Genomic DNA, 19,364 nt, shown 5'->3' with positions numbered 1-19,364 from the left:
CAAGTCATATTCCAACACGAAATCCAATTATTTTCGAAGACTGTGATGTAAATCGAAAAGTACAATGTTTATGCCTTAAAAACGAAATTCATAAAGACTTTTATAAATAAAAGCGACAACCCAGCCAGCATTTTTTGAAAATTGTGATCAAAAAATATTCAAATATCATACCTTAAGATGATTAAAAACGTTCAAATTTAAAAGCATTTTCTGTTCGAAAATTAACGTATCGTCGGGAGAAAAATGTACCATAAATGTGATTATTCTTGAATAATCATTTATGATTCATATTTCGAAACGCTTTTTATTCATATTTGATATCATTGTAAAATTGAGCTTTAATAATATTAGAGTAATATTTGACTGCTTTTCACAGTCATTTTCTGATCATATTCGTGAATATATTTCAACCGTTTTGGTTTAGATTTTTGACTCATTTTTGAATGCGATTATGATGCATTTATTCTTCATATCTCATTCAAAATAAGACACTACATAATAATCTTATTTCACCAGGGGAAGAAAGCATGCGGAAGTGAGCTATTTGAACCACAGGTCACTCGCAAACAAACTTGACCGATATTCACCTGCGACTACAACATCCAACATCAGCTATGATGGTCAATATCTTAAAATACGATACGGTACGGGATGTTGAAGACATATCCAGGTACATATGTCAAGAGAGTTTCACTTACCTGGTCAAATAGCTCACAACTTTTGTATTGTCCAACTATTATGTATTATCTGGGAAGCCGAAGGTGGAGAAATGGTTGGGGAAATCTTCGGGCATGAGCAGCATTTGCATTAAATTGTCTTGAAGAATGTCTTAGTAATAAAAATTTTACATACATATTTTTTCTGAACTTCATGATTGAAAAAATGTGTGTATGTGAAAAAAATAAGTTTTTCAATGAAAAGTAAAATTTTAACAAGTATAAAACTCATTATTCAGTTAACAAATATAGTCAGAAAAGATTCAGAAAGCTGAATTAAAAATGATTATAAATGTTTAATCACCTAAAGTAAACACATTTGATTCAAATATGATTCCTAAATGTGATTGAAAAACTATATTCAGTTTTTGTTCATCGAAAGGTAAGCATATTTGATTATTCTTTTTGTTGACTTTTATGAAATATTAAAATTTAATCACCAAAGGACTTCAAAAATGATTCCAAAACATGATCGAAAAATGATTTTCAGTTTTTGATCATCAAAGGTATTCATATTTGATTATTTCTTTTGTTCAATTGTATGATAACTCATTATTTAGTCAGAAAGAAGAATCAAATTGTATTTATTATAAGCTTTTATTTACTTTCACTTTTGTTGTCTGTAATGGAATCTTGCAAGTTAAATTTGATACACTTCCCGGTGTCCGATTGAGCTGAAATTTTGCACACATGTATAACTCCGATGACAATGCAATATTACTTTGTTAGAATTCGATAAATTAATCGATAACACAGTTATCGGTAAAGATTTGTATTTACTTTGGCATAACAGCCTAAGTCCCATACAAACACGCCGGTACCTATCCGTGGATTGTGATATTTGGACGTGGTGAATCACGTGTCACGCGTGGTGAATCTCATCTCTTGCGAAAAGCGGAGACATTTCTGTGTATTTCTGTGTATAACCAACATAGCTGAATTTTTAAGGCTGTTTAACCCTGTAATCTTTTCTGTAATTTATTTTGCTTTTGGAAAAATTACCTATTTGAAAAAAGCTGGCTGAAAAATATTGGCATAACAGCTTAAGTTAAATCAAGAATGGAAAATCTTTGGAAAATTTGAGCAGATGTGGCAATTTCGCGCGTCCGTTGAACGAAATATTGACAATCTGCTGATCATCGCTAAGAAATTAGCAACATTCCATCAACTAAGCAGCACTTTAGCAATACTACTGTTATTATTTGGCCGCTCAAACACACAAATATTAATTGTGCATTAAATCTAAAATATACAAATACACCATAATAATTTACACGGCCAAAGCCATAATAATTCACACGGGTCATCAATTCTTTCTCTGATTCAAAATCTGAACTACCAGCGCTACCGTCAACAGCTCAGTGTCATCACTGCCAGTAGCGCCAATAACACCAAACTCGTGCCTGACACACAAAAGTCGTTTCACTCAATAGCGCAAGTAAAATGTACTACGCACTCACTACTAAGAAGCGTCAAAAATTCGCTTGGAGTAATTTCGTCAATGAGCTACCATTGAGCTGGCACCGCATTGGCGCTGGCGCCATGCAATTTACATCACTAAAATTGCGCGAATGCCCAGGCTCATGACTTAATACTTATATTTACAATGCTTTAAACTTTAAATACACCTCTGAAGTTGCTGCGCATAAAATGTGTACTAATAAATTCCAATACGCATTATACGCAGATGTAACTGATATATGTGTTTTTGTTTCACCCCCTATACTTATATTTAAAGCTTTTATAAGAACAAGCTTCTATTACTTGTTAATAAAACGAACTAAAAAGTAAAAAATAAAATTAAAGAAAAAAAAACTTTTTTAAAAATAAGCTTTTATTATTTTGGTTAATAAAATTAACTAAAAAGTAAACAATAAATTGACTCTAAAGAAATATAACACTTTATAAGTTCATTGTAAGCTTAAACGATAATTAGGCTTTTTCGTCTGCGACAAAAAAATTCTATATTGTACATAATTATATATTTTTAACATTAAAACTTTACACCTAAATTATTAAATCTTACAGTTTATATCACAGTCCTAATTGTTCTAATAAAAGCGTGTTACATTGCGATAGCAAGAAAAGGAGATCCTAAATGTTCTTAATTATACCATCAAAATTTAACACGTTTTTTATTAGAACAATTAGGACTGTGATATAAACTGTAAGATTTAATAATTTAGGTGTAAAGTTTTAATGTTAAAAATATATAATTATGTACAATATAGAATTTTTTTGTCGCAGACGAAAAAGCCTAATTATCGTTTAAGCTTACAATGAACTTATAAAGTGTTATATTTCTTTAGAGTCAATTTATTGTTTACTTTTTAGTTAATTTTATTAACCAAAATAATAAAAGCTTATTTTTAAAAAAGTTTTTTTTTCTTTAATTTTATGTAGGGAAATTCAAAATTTAATCATCTAAATGCCGTGTGGGAAATAATTGTTTGGAAGGCTTAAACAAAGTAAAAATTTTTAAAAATAATTTCGGATGACTTAAAAAATATTTCTTGGGCAAAATTATTTTGATTGATCAGAAAAATAAATAAAAGCTTTGGGCGCGTTGGTCTTACTTATGCATACATATGTATATGAAAATATCATTTATAAAGATATGAGCGGTTGATTATCAATGCAAATTTGACTGGGTAGGGCCCAGATTGATGAGGAGTGTGATTAGTAGTACCTAGGACCTACCTAATTATTTTCTAGCTTTTAGTATTATTATTACTTAATGTAAGTATTGCTTTCAATAAAGCGTTTAATTAAACAATTTTTTTAATTATTTTATTTACTTAAATTTCACTTCCAAAATTTTAACTTATGTGCTTCAAAGTATTTTGATGTCACTTCTACCGGACTGTATGTAATATTTATGCAATGAGTCAAATCGATCTCGATCCTTGCGCCACCTAGCGGCGATTTTTTTCGTGTGTCTCTTTCTATTCATGTATTTAATATGTGTTCCAATTATGAGCCAAATAAAACCGTTTAAAATACAATTCAATCACCCTAATAGATATAAATATGTACGTATGCATTTATCAACAAAGATAAATGGAGTATGAAACATGTACATATCTACCCTTTGAATGCAATGCATATTAACATTTATACTTGTTAGCAATCGGCTACACACACGATCGATGGGTTGCCGCTGACGTCATTTATTGCAAAAGCCTAGTAAGTATGAGTAAGTATGTGTAGACATATTTCGATTAATTTTGTTTATGACAAAGCAATCAGCTACGTGAAGTGAGAGATGTAATATTTACCATGCATATTTACGAATATATGACCAAAACATGTACTGAGAAAAAAAAATGTTTCCAAGAGGGTCGAATACGGCCTTTGAAACTTAAACTCACCTTATACACCTGGATCTCCTCCAGTACAATCTCTGATTCTTTCAAAACCCGTTCCACTTCATCGAATACTTCACGCTCTGTGTCTGTAGGCGCGGCATTCTCAAAATCTAAGAAAACATCGTAGGATTTTGCTGCGCAGCAGTTTGAATCATCGCGTGCCAATAAACTTAACAGTTTGCCCATTTTTTGTTTTTGTTGCTGTTGCTTATCGTTTGTCTCTGTATCGATAGCACCCAAAACTTTGCTGGATGCTTTTTTTCTGGTTCGTATTTCACGAGTTTGTTACTCTTATGCCTTGTTATTACTTTATATTAATATTTATTTAAACACATCAACACTGTAGCCGAAGGCGGTTTTTAGAAATGTTGGATATTACTGATTTTTTTTATCTAACACAAGCACCATTAGGACACAAGCCCGACCATTTCGGGATCGATTTAACATGACCAAATTGAACCTTCTGGCCATCTCGCCCCCACCCCACGTTTCATGATTACAGAGGCTCCCTGCTAAAGAAACAGGATTCGAGACGGGTGGGTGAGGTTGACAATTGGAAAAGCTATAAATTACGCTACACAATCCTTTGAATTCCGGAACATCGTTGTTGTTGTTGAAGCCATAAAAATGCTTCCCGAAGGTTTTAGGGAGTGTTATCGATGTTGATGGTTCTATGCTGGATATAGATTCGGTACGTTCCGGTAACAAGCACAATTTAGGTACCAGCACGACAATATCGAGAACGACTCACATTGAACATTTTAGGCTATCCCGCCCCTACCCCTTACTTCCATGAGGAGCTTGGGGTCGCCAGAGCCTCGGCTGCTAAAGAAATAGGATTCGCCACGGGGGTAGGTGAGACTGACAATTGGGTTGGAGAAGCTATAAATTGCGGTGGCAACCTCTTGAAAGGGCTGCGCTACACAACCCCTTGAATCATTTGGGTATTTTAGTCGCCTCTTACGACAGGCATACCCCCACTGGGGGTTCGGTACATCGTCGCCAGGCTCAGTATCTAAGGATGTCATGTGATGCCAATATTGATATAAATATTAACCTGTTGTCTCAAAGCCTGACCCGTTACCGTTACATTACTCAGGGGCAAAAATATAATAACTCTTTGTGATTTTAACGCACAAGACCCCTGATTCCCTGAACGACTTGGACCCTCACGTTTATGGCAGCTAAAAAATGGAACATTTAACGCCTTCGGGGTAATATTCTGGACAGGAGTCGACTGCTTCTACTTACATGTTAAATAGTGACTGAAGGGGCGTTAAACGACTTCCATCAATCGATAAATCTATGGTTGTTGTTGTAGCAGTGCTTAGACCCACGACTTTTTTTATTTTTTTAAGAACTGGGTTCGCTGGGCAATTCCTGAGGACCTGTTTGTCTCTAGCGCAACGAGTGCTGTTCTGTGTGGGGTTTTTGATTAATACGCAACGGATACAGATCCGATACGCTCCGGTAACACAGCACCATTAAGGTGCTGACCCGACCATCTCGGGAACGATTTATATGGTGCTATGGTACCGGAGCGTATCGGATCTGTATCCGGCAAAGGACCATCACATCGATAACACTCCCCAAAGCCTTCGGGGAGCAACCTTATCGCTACAACAACAACAACAGGAGGTTACAATTCTTTAAGTGTTCCTCCCATTTCGACCGCTTTCGTTCGTTCATCCACAAGCAATCTAATGCGTTGGTTTATATCCCTTATTTGGGAGTCGCCGGGGTCGTGCTATCTTATAAGGTCACGTTCTCTCACTAGAGTTGCGGCGGAAAATGTGGCCGCATTTCCGTGATTCTTCCGGTGGGAATGAAACGAGCCGATGCGGGTTCGATGACCTTGCGGAAAGCACACTTCCCTTGACGGGCATCAGTCGGGTTAGGGAGGGCAGCAAAGCGATTGTCTGTATACGTTTTACATATTAATATTCATTTATAAAATCTAGTAAAAAACACTAGGGGGACTCATGAAAGCATATAAACTTATAAGGTGTAAAATTATATCCATTTACACACGCTGTTAAATGAACGCACCTAGTAATACTCTTGATAAACTTGATTGTTTATCAGCTGTATTATTGCCAAACAAAATTTTTATGATTGTTATACAAATTAAAAAATGCCAAAATTAAGTGAAAAATCAAAACTAAAACGCCTTTACTTGCTGATGTTGGAGATTTCAGATGAAAATGCCTGCTGTAATGTCTGCAAGGTTGCATTCCTTTGAGTTTACCACGTTTACACAATGCAATGTGCGCGTAAATTTATACAAATTGTGTAAATGATTTTTCATACAAAATTTGACAGCTCGTTTACGCACTAGATAAATTTATACGTTTACACACTTTATAAGGCATTTATACAGTTACGTGAGTCTCCCTACTATTGAACAAGTGATTTAAGTAATCGAACACCGATTGAACAGGTGATCGAGGCTGTTAACTATTGAGAAAATGTATCAAGCATTCGCCACTTGTATGAATGAGTTAGACGAACGAATCGTCTGCTGACGTTTCGTATCTCTACCGTTGGTCTCTGTTTATTCTTATGTTTCTATCATGGCGGAACCTTACAAGGTGGCAGCACCATTGTAAACAATGATTATGGCGATAACTAATAACTTTTTGTCTATGACGATTATCACCTCTCTTTCGTCTTGTATTCGAGTTCAAAACTTCCTACCAAAACGAAAATAACTTAACGATCAGTTTAAACAACATAAATACACGAACGAATCGACAATAACGCTGTATTACCAGATAACGTATAAATTTACGTCTCTGGTATTACTGCATTTACGTTCACCGCTTTCTCATTTCCTATTGAAAATCAGGGCGGTTAGGTTAGGTTAGGTTGAACTGGTCGGTCCATGAGGACCTCACATAGACTGAATAAGTCCGTAGAGTTACCAGAAGTTTGTTTTAACGACCTAACTGAAAAACCCTATCAGGACCTATGTTATAAAATAACTCCGTCCTCTTGGCAAATACCAGAAGCTTCCTAGGATTTAAGCCACTTGCTGCTTCTAGATGTGACAGCTGTATCACTCCTAATAGCGCAGTGCTCGATCGTTTCCTCCTCCAGCCCGCACTTCCTACATCTGCTATCACTGACCAAGCCTAATTTAAAGGCATGTGACGCCAGAAGGCAGTGTCCAGTCAGAATACCCGTCATGAGTCTACAGTCCTTTCTTTTTAATGATAGAAGCAACTTTGTTAATCTAAGGTTGTAAGACCTGCACATAATCTTCGACACTTTACAGCCCCGCGCTTGAACCCACGCCTTTCCTGCTTGGTCGATCATGTGCACCTCTCGCCTTCGCTTAATTTCGCCCAGTCTAATTGGGATGTCCACGGAGCAAGCTTCAAGGGATGCGCCCTTTTTAGCTAGTTCGTCCGCTTTTTCATTCCCATCTATTCCCATATGCCCTGGGACCCAATATAGATGCATGCTTCTCCCTGTCCCGATTCTCTCCAGAGACTGCTTACACTCTAACACGCATTTAGATGCTGTGCTATGCGAGATTATTGCCTTAATTGCTGCTTGACTGTCAATAAAAAAGTTAACACGGTTGCAGCTTAAGCTATTCTCTTCCGCTTGGAAAACGCTACAGTAATCCGGTAGCCTGTAGGATCTGCTTATTTCCGGATCAGCGCAGTATACCGCAGACCCTACTCCTTCCACTACTTTGGAACCATCGGTCTACACATGTATCGCCTCGTCCGCCATTTGCGCACCCTTGCGCCAACCGTCCACCTCTATTGTGGCCTTCAAATCGCCCTCGAAGCGCAGATATGGAATCAGATAGTCTGTTCGTCTTGTGATTGACGACGCTATACTACTATGGCCGTATGGTCGAGCTGCCCCGAGGCACCGAGCCTGGTTGCAGTTGTTAACGCTATATTCTTTGCTACCAGGTCTACCGGTGGAATGTGCAGAATGGCATACAGTGCAGCTGCCGGGGTTGTTTTCAGGGCTCCCGTAATGCTAAGCATTGATAGTCTGCATACCCCCTCTAATTTTTTGAGGTAGGTTGCTTTTTGTGTGGCTTTCCATCAAACAAGAACTCCATAGTATAGGATAGGGCTTACAATCGCTGTAAAAACCCAATGAGAAAGAGAGGGCGATAAGCCCCACGCACATCACAGCATTCTTTTACATGCGTGAAGTGCCGTTGAAGCCTTCTTCACCCTCTCCTCCACGTTGAGCTTCCATGACAGCTTACTGTCTAGGATGATTCCTAGATACTTTGTGCAAGGTTTCCCCTCCTAACTTAGGCATGATCCATTTGGGACCTTGTACCTCTTTGTAAACAAGACCATATCCGTCTTTTCCGCGTTGACTTTCAACCCAACATTTGATGCCCAGGTATGAATATCCCGAAGCGCCCGATCCATCAAAGAGCTAATCGTTGAAAGGCACTTTCCACTTATGACAATTGCAACGTCATCCGCGTAAGCCGTAAGTTTTACGGCTCCCTCATCAAATCGCCTGAGCAGTTGGTTGATGACCAGCGTCCACAGCAGAGGTGATAGCACCCGTCCGTGCGGAGTTCCCCTGTCCACTGATTTCGTGGCCTCGTACAATCCCCATTGTAATGTAATCTTCCTGCAATTTAGCATGCAGCCGATCCATCTGGTTAAGGCTCGATATACTTTAATGTAATTAAGACCATCCATATTCGCCCATTTAGAGACATTATTGAAAGGCCCGGCAATGTCTAAGAAGACTCCTAGAGCATATTCCTTATATTCCAGGGCTTTCTCTACGCTTATTACCACCCTATGCAATGCGGTGTCTACCGACTTGCTTTTGTGTACGCATGTTGTGTTGTGGAGAGCAGCTTTGCATCCGCGCCTATGACCAACCGCCCTGTGCGCCCTTCGTCATGTACTAGCCTCTGGCACTCCATCGGTGGAACATCCGCAGCATGGGCTGTGTAGCAGGATGCCAGGATAAGTGCCTGCTTATTCCTTTGCTCAACGGCCACTACTACGAGATCCCCAGTAGCGTAATTAGGCAGCATATATGAATGCAGCTGTTTCCTTGCCATTACTACAGCTCGCACCCGTCCTTCCGTTTGCGCATAGTCGAACGAACCCTCCTCAAGGGTTAGGAGGAGTTTGCTCGATGCCACTTTACTGTGTTGAAGGTTTATCTGTTGGACTCGCAGCACCATTGGGCTGTTTGCCCCCTCCAGCACCATCGTCGTGACGTCGTCGTCCTCCCCTTGCCCTTTTGGTTTAGAGTGTTCGAAGCCCCCTTCAGCCGCTTGTAACTGTTGTGCCGGGTGTTCCTCTGTGCGACTCACAGCACCATCTGGCTGTTGGTCCTCTACTAGCACCTTCGTGGTGACGTCGGCTACCTCCACCTGTTTCTTTTCCCCCTTAGGCTTTTGAGGTCCTTTTCGACTTCGCCCACTACCAGCGTGTTAGGATTTTTATCGTCGGGACTTCTCTTCCTGAGTCGCATATAAATTTCCCGGTACCAAAGGACATTTTTCCAATTTGCGTGTACAATATATCCTCCGCCTGCTTTTTTATTTGGAAGATGTAGAACTGACCTTCCTTCGTAGGCCGAGCGGCAGTGCAATACAAAAATTATCAAATCAGTAGTGGAATTCACTAACTTATAACGATACGACTTGTAGAGATTTTAATCAACGATTTTGTCGCTTGCCTGAGAGGCCCGCGATTTAGAGGTACTATGACGTTTTTTTTAATTCAGGAGAGTCTTTAGTTGTTCCATGTGTAATTTTTAAGCCGAATTTCAAAAGCAACGAAAATCTGCATTTCGTTTTAATATTATAGTAAAGTGTGAAAAATAAAAACCTATATATATAAAAAGAAAGCTTAAAGGCCGTGGTTAAATAAAACACAATGTTTAAAATTTCATTCAGTCAGTCGATAAAGAATAACCACAAGTTCCTGAAGATGGCTTCAGACTGAAGCCGAAATATTGACAAATTAAAAAACCAATGAAATTTTAAACATTGTGTTTTATTTAACCACGGCCTTTAAGCTCATTATTATTAACATAACGTAAACGCATAAGGCTATAAAAATTACCAAAAATATAAAAAGAAAGGCTAAAATGTGTGTTAGTTGGTCGCCGGTGTTTGAAGAGATGCGTTGATCGATTTTGTTCAAACTTTCACACAAGTTGCGTAAACCTCACGCGGTGGTTACTACCCCTGGAATGTGTTTATACATTATGGATATCAAATGAAAGCTGTTGATGACTGCTTTAGTACAGAGTAATATATTATCCAGAGACGAACTGGTACTGGGATTAGGACTAGGACTGGGACTGAGGCTCGGAGTGGGACTGGGACTGGAATAAAATACATACCACCCTCTGGGACAGGCAATAAGGGATGCAGAAGAATGAGACGGAATTGAGAGAAGAGAAAAGAGAGAAGGAGATTGCGAAAGAGATAGAATGAGACGAAGATGGAGAAGGATGAAGCGAAAAAGACGGAGGGAGGAGTGAATAAAAGGCTTAGGTAAAAGTGCTAAACCATCTAAAGCAGTGGGCCCAGACGGCATAGCCGTGCCGATGCTTAAAAGCCTAGGGAAAGTGGGTTTCAAATATTTAGCACATATCTTCAACCTGTCTCTTTCCACCTTTGTCATACCCGAAAAATGGAAAATGGCCAAGGTGGTCCCGCTACTAAAGCCTGGGAAACCAGATAACATAGGAGAGTCATATCGCCCGATATCTTTCCTATCGCCAGTAGCCAAGACGCTTGAAGCCATTTTGCTCCCCTACTTCAAAGCAAATTTGCTGCTAGCCTGCCCTCAGCATGGCTTCAGAAAACTCCATAGCACCACCACCGCGGTAAATGTCATCAGCACCCAGATAAATTGTGATATATTTATTTATTTATTTATTATCTACCGGACATAGTCCTCACAGATATGTAACAACTTAAACAAAAATTATCGAAATAGAAAAATATATGGTAACAATTTATAAATACAATGACATTATAACAAAAATTTTTGTAAAAAATTTGCTACGGCTTAAATAAATACACATGTACAAACATTTATATATTAATAGGAATACTGGAACATATTAATTGAAAAGAAAGTAATCAATAACATCAGCTTTAAAATGTTCTTTACATGAGTTAAAATCGGCATGATTGCAAAAAGAGTTACATAAGGAGATCATTCTGTGAATAGGTTCATTATTTCCAAAATTCGTTCTACTCGTTTGAACGTAGAAAATGCATTTGTCCCTTAGACACCATTCAGGTGCATAGAAGGGGAGAAGAAAAAGTAGTTCCGGAGAATCGATTTTGTTGTCGTAAATGTCTTTGATAATGAAAATACCACAAATTTTCCTTCGAATATTAAGGCACTGAATATTTAAAATTCTACATCTTAGTTCATAAGATGGCATCGATTCAAAAGTGAACATTCGTCGAAGGGCGAATTTAGTGAATCTCCTTTGAACTCTTTCTAACCGGCTGGAATGTGTGACAAAGTCTGAGTCCCAAATGATGCAGGCATATTCCAAAACCCCCACCATAGAACAGTACTCGTAGCGCTAGACCTATCAAAAGCTTTTGATACGGTCAACCATGGCACGTTACTGCAAGACCTGGAAGGGTCTACCCTTCCCCCATGTCTTAAAAGGTGGACCGCAAATTATCTGGGTGGTCAGCAGGCAACGGGGCAATTTAGAAATGAAACATCAAAACCAAGAAGAATTAAACAGGGTGGAAGTAACAGGGTGGTGTCCTATCCCCACTTTTGTTTAATTTCTACATATCTAACCTACTTTCGCCACCAGGAGTTACTATCGTTTCCTACGCCGATGACTGCACAATAATGGGCACAGGCTCAGGCCCAGGGATCGATGAGCTTTGCAACAGAATAAACGGCTACCTCCCTGATCTCTCCAGTCTTTTCGCCTCGCGAAACCTTGCATTATTACCGACTAAATGCTCCGTTACCTTATTTACAACTTGGACGTCCCAAATGTCGAGAAGCTACAGGCCTGCCAAAATACTGCTCTCAGAATCGCCACGGGCTGTCTTCTTATGTTCCCAGAACACCATCTACATAATGAGGCGAGAATACTCCCCATAAGGGAGAGAAATGAGATGCTAACCCAACAGTTCCTGCTGAATACGCAGAAACCTGGGCATCCCAACAGACATTGATGAGCCAACACCGCCTAGGGACTTAAGGAGTCATCTCCGTAAGCATTTTGAGGAAATACGGCACCTGAGAACTCAGCCGTATGAAGCAAAAAAACACAAGCAGGTCCTTCGTGAACTCCACAAACAGGCGTCGGACCTTTATGCCGGGAATTGCCCAGTGAATCCAGTACTTAGGGAACAGTACCCAAAACTTCCGGAAGAGGAACGCATACTCCCCAGGGAAACGCGAGTCACTCTGGCTCAACTTCGTTCTGGAACCTGTAACAGGTTAAACTCTTACATATCCAGAATCAACCCCGACATACAAAATGTATGCCCCACAGCAATGTGTCCCCACATGACACCAACCATCTCTTTAATTGTAATGTGGAACCAACGCCTCTAACACGCCTTTCATTATGGTCCACCCCTGTCGAAACAGCAAATTTCCTTGGACTCCCATTAGATATTGATGGCGGTTTGTGATCGGTCGCAGGTATTAGGTGGGGCGAAACATTGCTACAACAACAACAACAGGGGGAGGGCAGAGTCAGACGGAAAAAGCTTATTAAAATGTATTCACATAGGCCAAATTTAGGGCAGGACAACGTCTGCCGGGTCTAGTCTATTATATTTATTTAATATTAATTCCAGCCTTTTACAACATCAAAAATTAAAATGGAAAAAGTTGATGTTTCCATAAGCATGTATGCAAACTGTTCAAAGGCAACAGTGCTTTGCTGTAAACAATACACACTCAAATATGTTATGTACATGTACACAGCCGCACTCATTGATTCCTACGGGCTTGAGGGTTCGGTCAAACAGTTTTCGTTTACATTGCACACTCATAATATAGGTCGTGTCAGCTGACACGTTTTTTGTACGTACGTTCGTGGGTAACTACGGCTTTATGAATGTGCAATGTAAACGAGAACTCACCGACGTGCAACGCACGTACGTACGTAGCCGGGAACGTAGAAACAATCATTGTAAATTTCACCAAGTAGTGCAACTAACAGCTGATCGGTGAAAATTCGCACATTCACACGCACAGTTCTCGACTCAGTTTCAAAAAAAAAACTATAGATTATTTAATTCAAATTTTAAAGTGAGATAATCCTTACAAATTTATGTATACAGAATATATATGGCGTTTTTGTTGTTATTAAAACAATAGTTTTATTTATATTAAAGCTTTTATCATTTTTTTTTTTTAACTTTGAAAAATCTCCGAACACCATTCCTGCATTATATGACATTCGATGCCTAGTCCACTGCCTTCCACTCTATTCGCAACATAACCTCTACTTAAGCTGCCAAACTATATTGTAAACAATGGAAACAATTTTGATTTTTCCGTAAGAACGTGTCAGCTGATCGCTCTCTCACTAGACAGAGTTGCTTAGTAAACTTTTGTGCGCTAATTTTTGACCGTGTGCAGTTTTATGCATGGGTCAATTATACAGGTTGGCTCATCTCATCAGCTGATTTTATTTATGTCATTGCATGGTCGAAGGGATTGTCAAAAGGAGATGGCAAACTCAAAATGAACCCAACACATTGGCAACATTTTACTTACATATACAAAAACTGCTAAGTTTTTGTTTCGATTCCATACCATTCGCACCAACACCAATAGACAGATTTTGACAATTTAAAAAGACATATTTTGTTGCTTTTCAGGTGAGCCAACCATGTATAGTTGAACCATGGTTTTATGCTAAAACACCTAATTAAAGTTTGAAACATTGTGAAAATAATTCGAAATAATTATGTAAAAGTGCAGATTATAAATATGTAATCTATTAATACTTATTTAATATTAATGCCAACCTTTTACAACATCAAAAATTAAAATAGAAAAAGTTGATGTATCAATAAGCATGCATTCAAACAGGTTAAGCTGCAGATATTGGTGCTTTATCGGTAACCGTATCGGTAACCTTATAACAGCCGATTCGACCAACCTTATGGGAAGCAATGCAATCGATTATTGGTGCCGCTAAGGTCGTAACCGTATCGTAACCAACCAATCGGTTTTTGGTTTAGCGTCGTAACGATAAACAGCTGATCACGTTAGGGATACGACTGCAGCGAAAACGGCAGCAATGACTCCCGCTCCAATGGCAACATTTTTTTCGATGCCACTATGGGCATAAATTTCGCTCAAATGTGTGTACGTACGGCATTCGTATACGTATGTTACACACGTCGGTGGGTAACTGCGGCTTTAGTGAATTTTCCAGGTGGTGAAATGAGTCAACCAACCCCAAAATAGGGGAAACCAGAACAACCGAACATGGGATGAAAGAAAATTGATAATGATAAAACACGGGGGGTGGCTTCCTTTTCCTAAGAATTTTTTCAATTTGTAAACGATTTTCATCAATTCAATTTCGTTTAAGCGTGGAAGGACGCGGGTGCGAAGGATTTTAATTTTATCCACGAAATTTTAGTTTTAGAATCAATCGAATCAATCAGCACACCACACCACACATAGCTACATACGTATGTGCATAAATTAATAGGAAACCGTTTTACATGGTATGGTACACAATGGTTCTACAAAACGGTAACTACTATAGCACATTTTATTCACAGAATGACCAACTATTTTCCGTATGACTTTCTTGTACGCAAAAAAGATCTCATGGCCAATTTTTTATTTTGGAAATTGGTCATTTATTATCATCGCTTTTGTTCGATTTACACTTATCAATTTCACTTCAGTCGTTTCGCACAATTATCGGGGTATTTTGCTTCTTAGAACCCTTTCTCGGAAGGAGAATTATCCAATCGAATTTCTAGTTACAATTATTTATATATATTTTTTGTTTCGATTTTACTTAATCGTAATGATGGAATTTTGGTAAACAATTTCATTCCTCTTTTCAACTGAACTACATCACTAGATTTCCCTTTTTTGTCATTATACTATTTTATATTTATTTCTGAGATAACTTATTTTATTATTAATGTTATTTATACTTTTCTGTATCATAAAACAAGCAGAAATTAAGCACTATTTATTTCTTCACACAAATGCAATATTTTCCTTCAAAAATTAACTAAACATGTAAAAGAGCCAGAGATGTATGCTACTGTCAAAGTTCAGAACCTCAAAAAGCCATGGCAAAAGAAAACAAGGTGCTGACCTTTGGCATTTCGTTTAAGGCCCCGTCACATAAGCCGTTTTTTTTATAGATGTATTTTACTCAATCTTACGCGTTATGAGTAGATTGCATGTATTTTTATGGAGAACGGCAGATTGAGCGACACTGGAACCATCTGCCATGGAAAAATAGCTATCTCCCAAATTTTTTTGCAAGCAAAGCATAAGAAGAAAAATTTGATATTTACTTTGGCTAAGGGTGCTGGCAGACTTTACAAGTGAAATTATTTTTCCCAATCCTTGGTAACTTTTCTAACATTTTTCGCAAGTAAAAACTGCAATATAACAAATGAGTACGACACAAAATATGTTTGCAAGTATTTTTGTTGTATAGGGAGAATGTTTATAACAGTGCTTCGCGAAATTTTGTATGTAAATTGGTAGGGCGAAATAAACTTCAATTGTCAAGTCTAAAGTTCCTCATATTCATAAACGCATCATCTTGGTTGATTGTGGCGATGTTACTGGAATGCATAAGCTACATCTCTATGAAAAATTTCATTGTGCCGCGGCCTTTCTACGATCATGAGCGCGGTATCCAGATCATAAGTAAACATTCACAAAATTTTTTTGATTCCCCCTTGCAAGTTTCTTGGACATTTTTGACTATTTCTTCCAGGTCCAAAAATTGTTTAAGAAATACTCCCATTCTTAAATTTATGGTTGCAGCACTTATTTTGGAAGCAATTTTGTACAGAAATTTAAATAATGAAATAGGAAAATATATTCAGTAACAATGTTTATAATTAGGTTACAAGAGGAGCAAATTTACAAATGAATATTTTTGTTGTTGATTATCGGCAATTTCTCTTTTGTCGCGCATTTAATTTACACACTCCAGTTACAGTTTTTTTCCAAAAATTTTAATAATATTTAAATAGTCAAAATGTAAAAAAGTAGCATATTTGAAAGAAATAGTGTAGGTAATAGAATTTATCGAAAAAAGAAAGAAGCACAAAGCACGTTGATGAGCACAAGGACTCGTTGCCCGTCCGCTTTCCTCGTCATCCACTCTTCTTCAAGTAGTGAGTTGCAGCAACAAAAGCATTTGTTTGTAAACAGCGTCTTATGATCTGGATACTGCACTATAGTTCGTTATCTGAATTAGGTGAAAAATTCCCATGTGACGTGCCAATCAACTTGGGAGAAATCAAAAGAGAGACAGGAGTTGAATATAATCAATCAAGCAGGATATGGACAAAATCGCAGGTCTGCAAAATTCTTAAGATCATGTGGAAATCCTACGACATTAGACACACAAAGTAGTTCGTATCTCTAAAGCTGGAGACATTGGTGCGTTATCGGTAACCGTATCGGTAACCTTATAACAGCTGATTCGACCAACCTTATGAGAATCAATGTAATCGATTATTGGTGCCGCTAAGGTCATAACCGTATCGTAGCCAACCAATTGGGTTTTGGTTGACCGTCGTAACGATAAACAGCTGATTGCGTTAGGGATACGAATACAGCGATACGACATACGGCACCAATGACTCCAGCTTAAAGAGGGGCGACCTAAGGCTTATGGTGGGTATACTAACTGGCCACTGAATTCTGGCATCACATGCTTATAAGTCAGGTCTTATCAGTTACAGTAGATATAGGAAGTGCCAGATGCAGGAAGAAACGGTTCAACACGTCTACTTTCGTGACCAGCGCTTGCGAGGTCAAGCCTCTTGCTACTAAGGTGGGCAGAGTTGTCATACGTATAGGCAGCAATCAAGCAAGGTCCTAGAAAACTTATAATATGTGCCAAGAGGATGGAGTTATTGCATAGTACACAACCAACCAAGCAGCCATATTTGTTATATGTATGCATAGTACCTGTACTATGATTGAAATTTAAGTAACTTCCCGATAAGCTAAAAGCTTGAAACTTGGAATATAGGTCAGAACCCGATGTCAATGCAATAATAAGAAAAAAATCCGATAGGTGGCGAAATATTCAAGAAAATCGTATTTGTGGTCCGATTTGGAACAAATATTACTTACAGTCCAGTAGAAGTGACATGAAAATACTTTGGAGTTCGGGGACAAACTAACAAAACGTAAATAACAATTCAATTGTCTTGTACGTAAAGTGGAAAGGTTTTTAAAAGTTGTAATAATAAAATGTTGTTTGCAACCTCTGTTGCCTTTTATATAAACTCAAATGAACAAATTGACGAAACTCGCATAGAGGCCATAGAAAGAAGAAAATAGAGAGATGCTTCCAATCTTCTTGAAATGCAATATTTTATTAACTTTTTTATTTTGTGTATTAACTTTTTTGCCGTTTTATATCTGCATATTGATAGTGAAATGATTGATTGATTGGCGGCCACCGTGGTGTGAGGGTAGCGTGCTCCGCCTATCACACCGTATGCCCTGGGTTCAACTCCCGGGCAAAGCAACATCAAAATTTTAGAAATACGATTTTTCAATTAGAAGAAAATTTTTCTAAGCGGGGTCGCCCCTCGACAGTGTCTGGCAAGCGCTCCGATTGTATTTCTGCCATGAAAAGCTCTCAGTGAAAACTCATCTGCCTTGCAGATGCCGTTCGGAGTCGGCATAAAACATGTAGGTCCCGTCCGGCCAATTTGTAGGGAAAAATCTAGAGGAGCACGACGCAAATTGGAAGAGAAGCTCGGCCTTAGATCTCTTCGGAGGTTATCGCGCCTTACATTTATTTATTTATTTTATTGATAGTGAATATAAAGTTTTATTTAATTTTTTAATGATCTTAGGCAAATAATATCTATATCTATTATCTATTTTGAAATATCTGTTTCGAATTTTTCTTAAAATTTGATACGTAAAATTTTCTGATGTTTTATTTAGTTCTTATTTTCAAAACTATTGTTTTTTTTACTTTTTGTACACATGTTTGTTGTTTACTTATTAATTATAAACTTGAACAATTCTTTTTTTGAATTTTAATCAAAGTTCCTGTTTTTATATATTTTTTTTTTTTTTTAAAAAATTATATTTTGCAAATTTCTTTTATTTCCGAAATCATTCAGTTTAAAATGTATTAAATGTTGGGGCCAAATTTTTTATCAGATTTTAAGTTGCAAGCAAAAAATTTTTTTTAACTGTTTTCTTGATTTATTTTCTCCAAATGTTTTGACTCTTAACATTGATTTAAATTTTATTTTTATTTATTTTATTTCGAACTTAATTTTTTTACCAACTAGAGCTCAATTGGTTTTTATTTTAGAAATTTTTCTTTCATTTTTTTTAGCAATTTTTTGATTTTTATCACTATTTCTTCAACCTATTTCATTTTATTTATTTTTTTCTAGTTAATTTATTTTTATTTCAATCGAAGTTTTTTATTGTTGCTTCAAAATTTTTTTTAATTTTTAAGAAAATTATTACATTTTCTATGTTCACTTCATTCCTTTTCCCAACATTATTCTTAAAACTTTCATTTGAAAATTGTCTACTCTATTCAAACGCTGTTTTTTTAATATATTTTTGGTGTTCTTTTTGTATTCTTTTTTCGAAGTTTTCCAAAAACAGTTCCCACAACTCCACCACGAACCCTTAGTTACTTCTTTATATTAGAGAATTTGTTAAATTAAGTATCGAATAAAAATATTTTCAAAAACTTTTTTAGCTTAATTTTTAATGGTTTCTCAATTTCCTTCACACATACCATTCTAAACACGCAAAGTGTAGGTGGCGCAGTGTTCATTGAAGGTGTCCTCTTTCGCGCCAAATATTTGGGTTCCACACAGCTGGTTTGTGAGGGACAATCCACAAAATCCACATGAATGATGCAAGCCGAGGAAGCTGTTTCGCGTATTAAGGTGAGTTGTCATAATACATTTTTCGAATTTATACATTCTATTTACATTTTTTTGATTGATTTATGTCAATACGTATTGGCCAAAATCACTGCAATTCATTGGTAATTTTTAAAACCCGCATGATAATATTAGCCGTAT

General features: G+C 37.5%; 1 protein-coding gene across 16 annotated transcripts in view; it reads right to left on the bottom strand.

Moving 5' to 3' along the window:
* The window catches only part of LOC137253631 (CYFIP-related Rac1 interactor B), a 78,028-nt gene extending 62,669 nt beyond the window's left edge, over window positions 1-15,359 (bottom strand). Inside the window, exons 1-2 of one of the 16 annotated variants that reach the window (XM_067790920.1) lie at window positions 15,246-15,359; window positions 4,088-4,424 (exon numbers count right to left, since the gene is read on the bottom strand). In XM_067790920.1, coding sequence (XP_067647021.1) covers window positions 4,088-4,270 — 183 coding nt within the window. In that variant the 5' untranslated portion in view covers window positions 4,271-4,424; window positions 15,246-15,359. Of the gene's footprint in view, window positions 1-4,087; window positions 4,477-14,765; window positions 14,889-14,967 lie in introns of those variants that run through there. The other 15 variants (XM_067790934.1, XM_067790924.1, XM_067790921.1 and 12 more) reach the window with 15 other exon arrangements.
* Between the last annotated feature and the right edge of the window lie 4,005 nt (window positions 15,360-19,364).

This window comes from Eurosta solidaginis, chromosome 5, assembly GCF_040869045.1.
Source record: "Eurosta solidaginis isolate ZX-2024a chromosome 5, ASM4086904v1, whole genome shotgun sequence".
NCBI lineage: Eukaryota > Metazoa > Arthropoda > Insecta > Diptera > Tephritidae > Eurosta > Eurosta solidaginis.
Note: the sequence above shows the minus strand (reverse complement) of the source record. Positions and strands in the feature narration are given on the sequence as shown.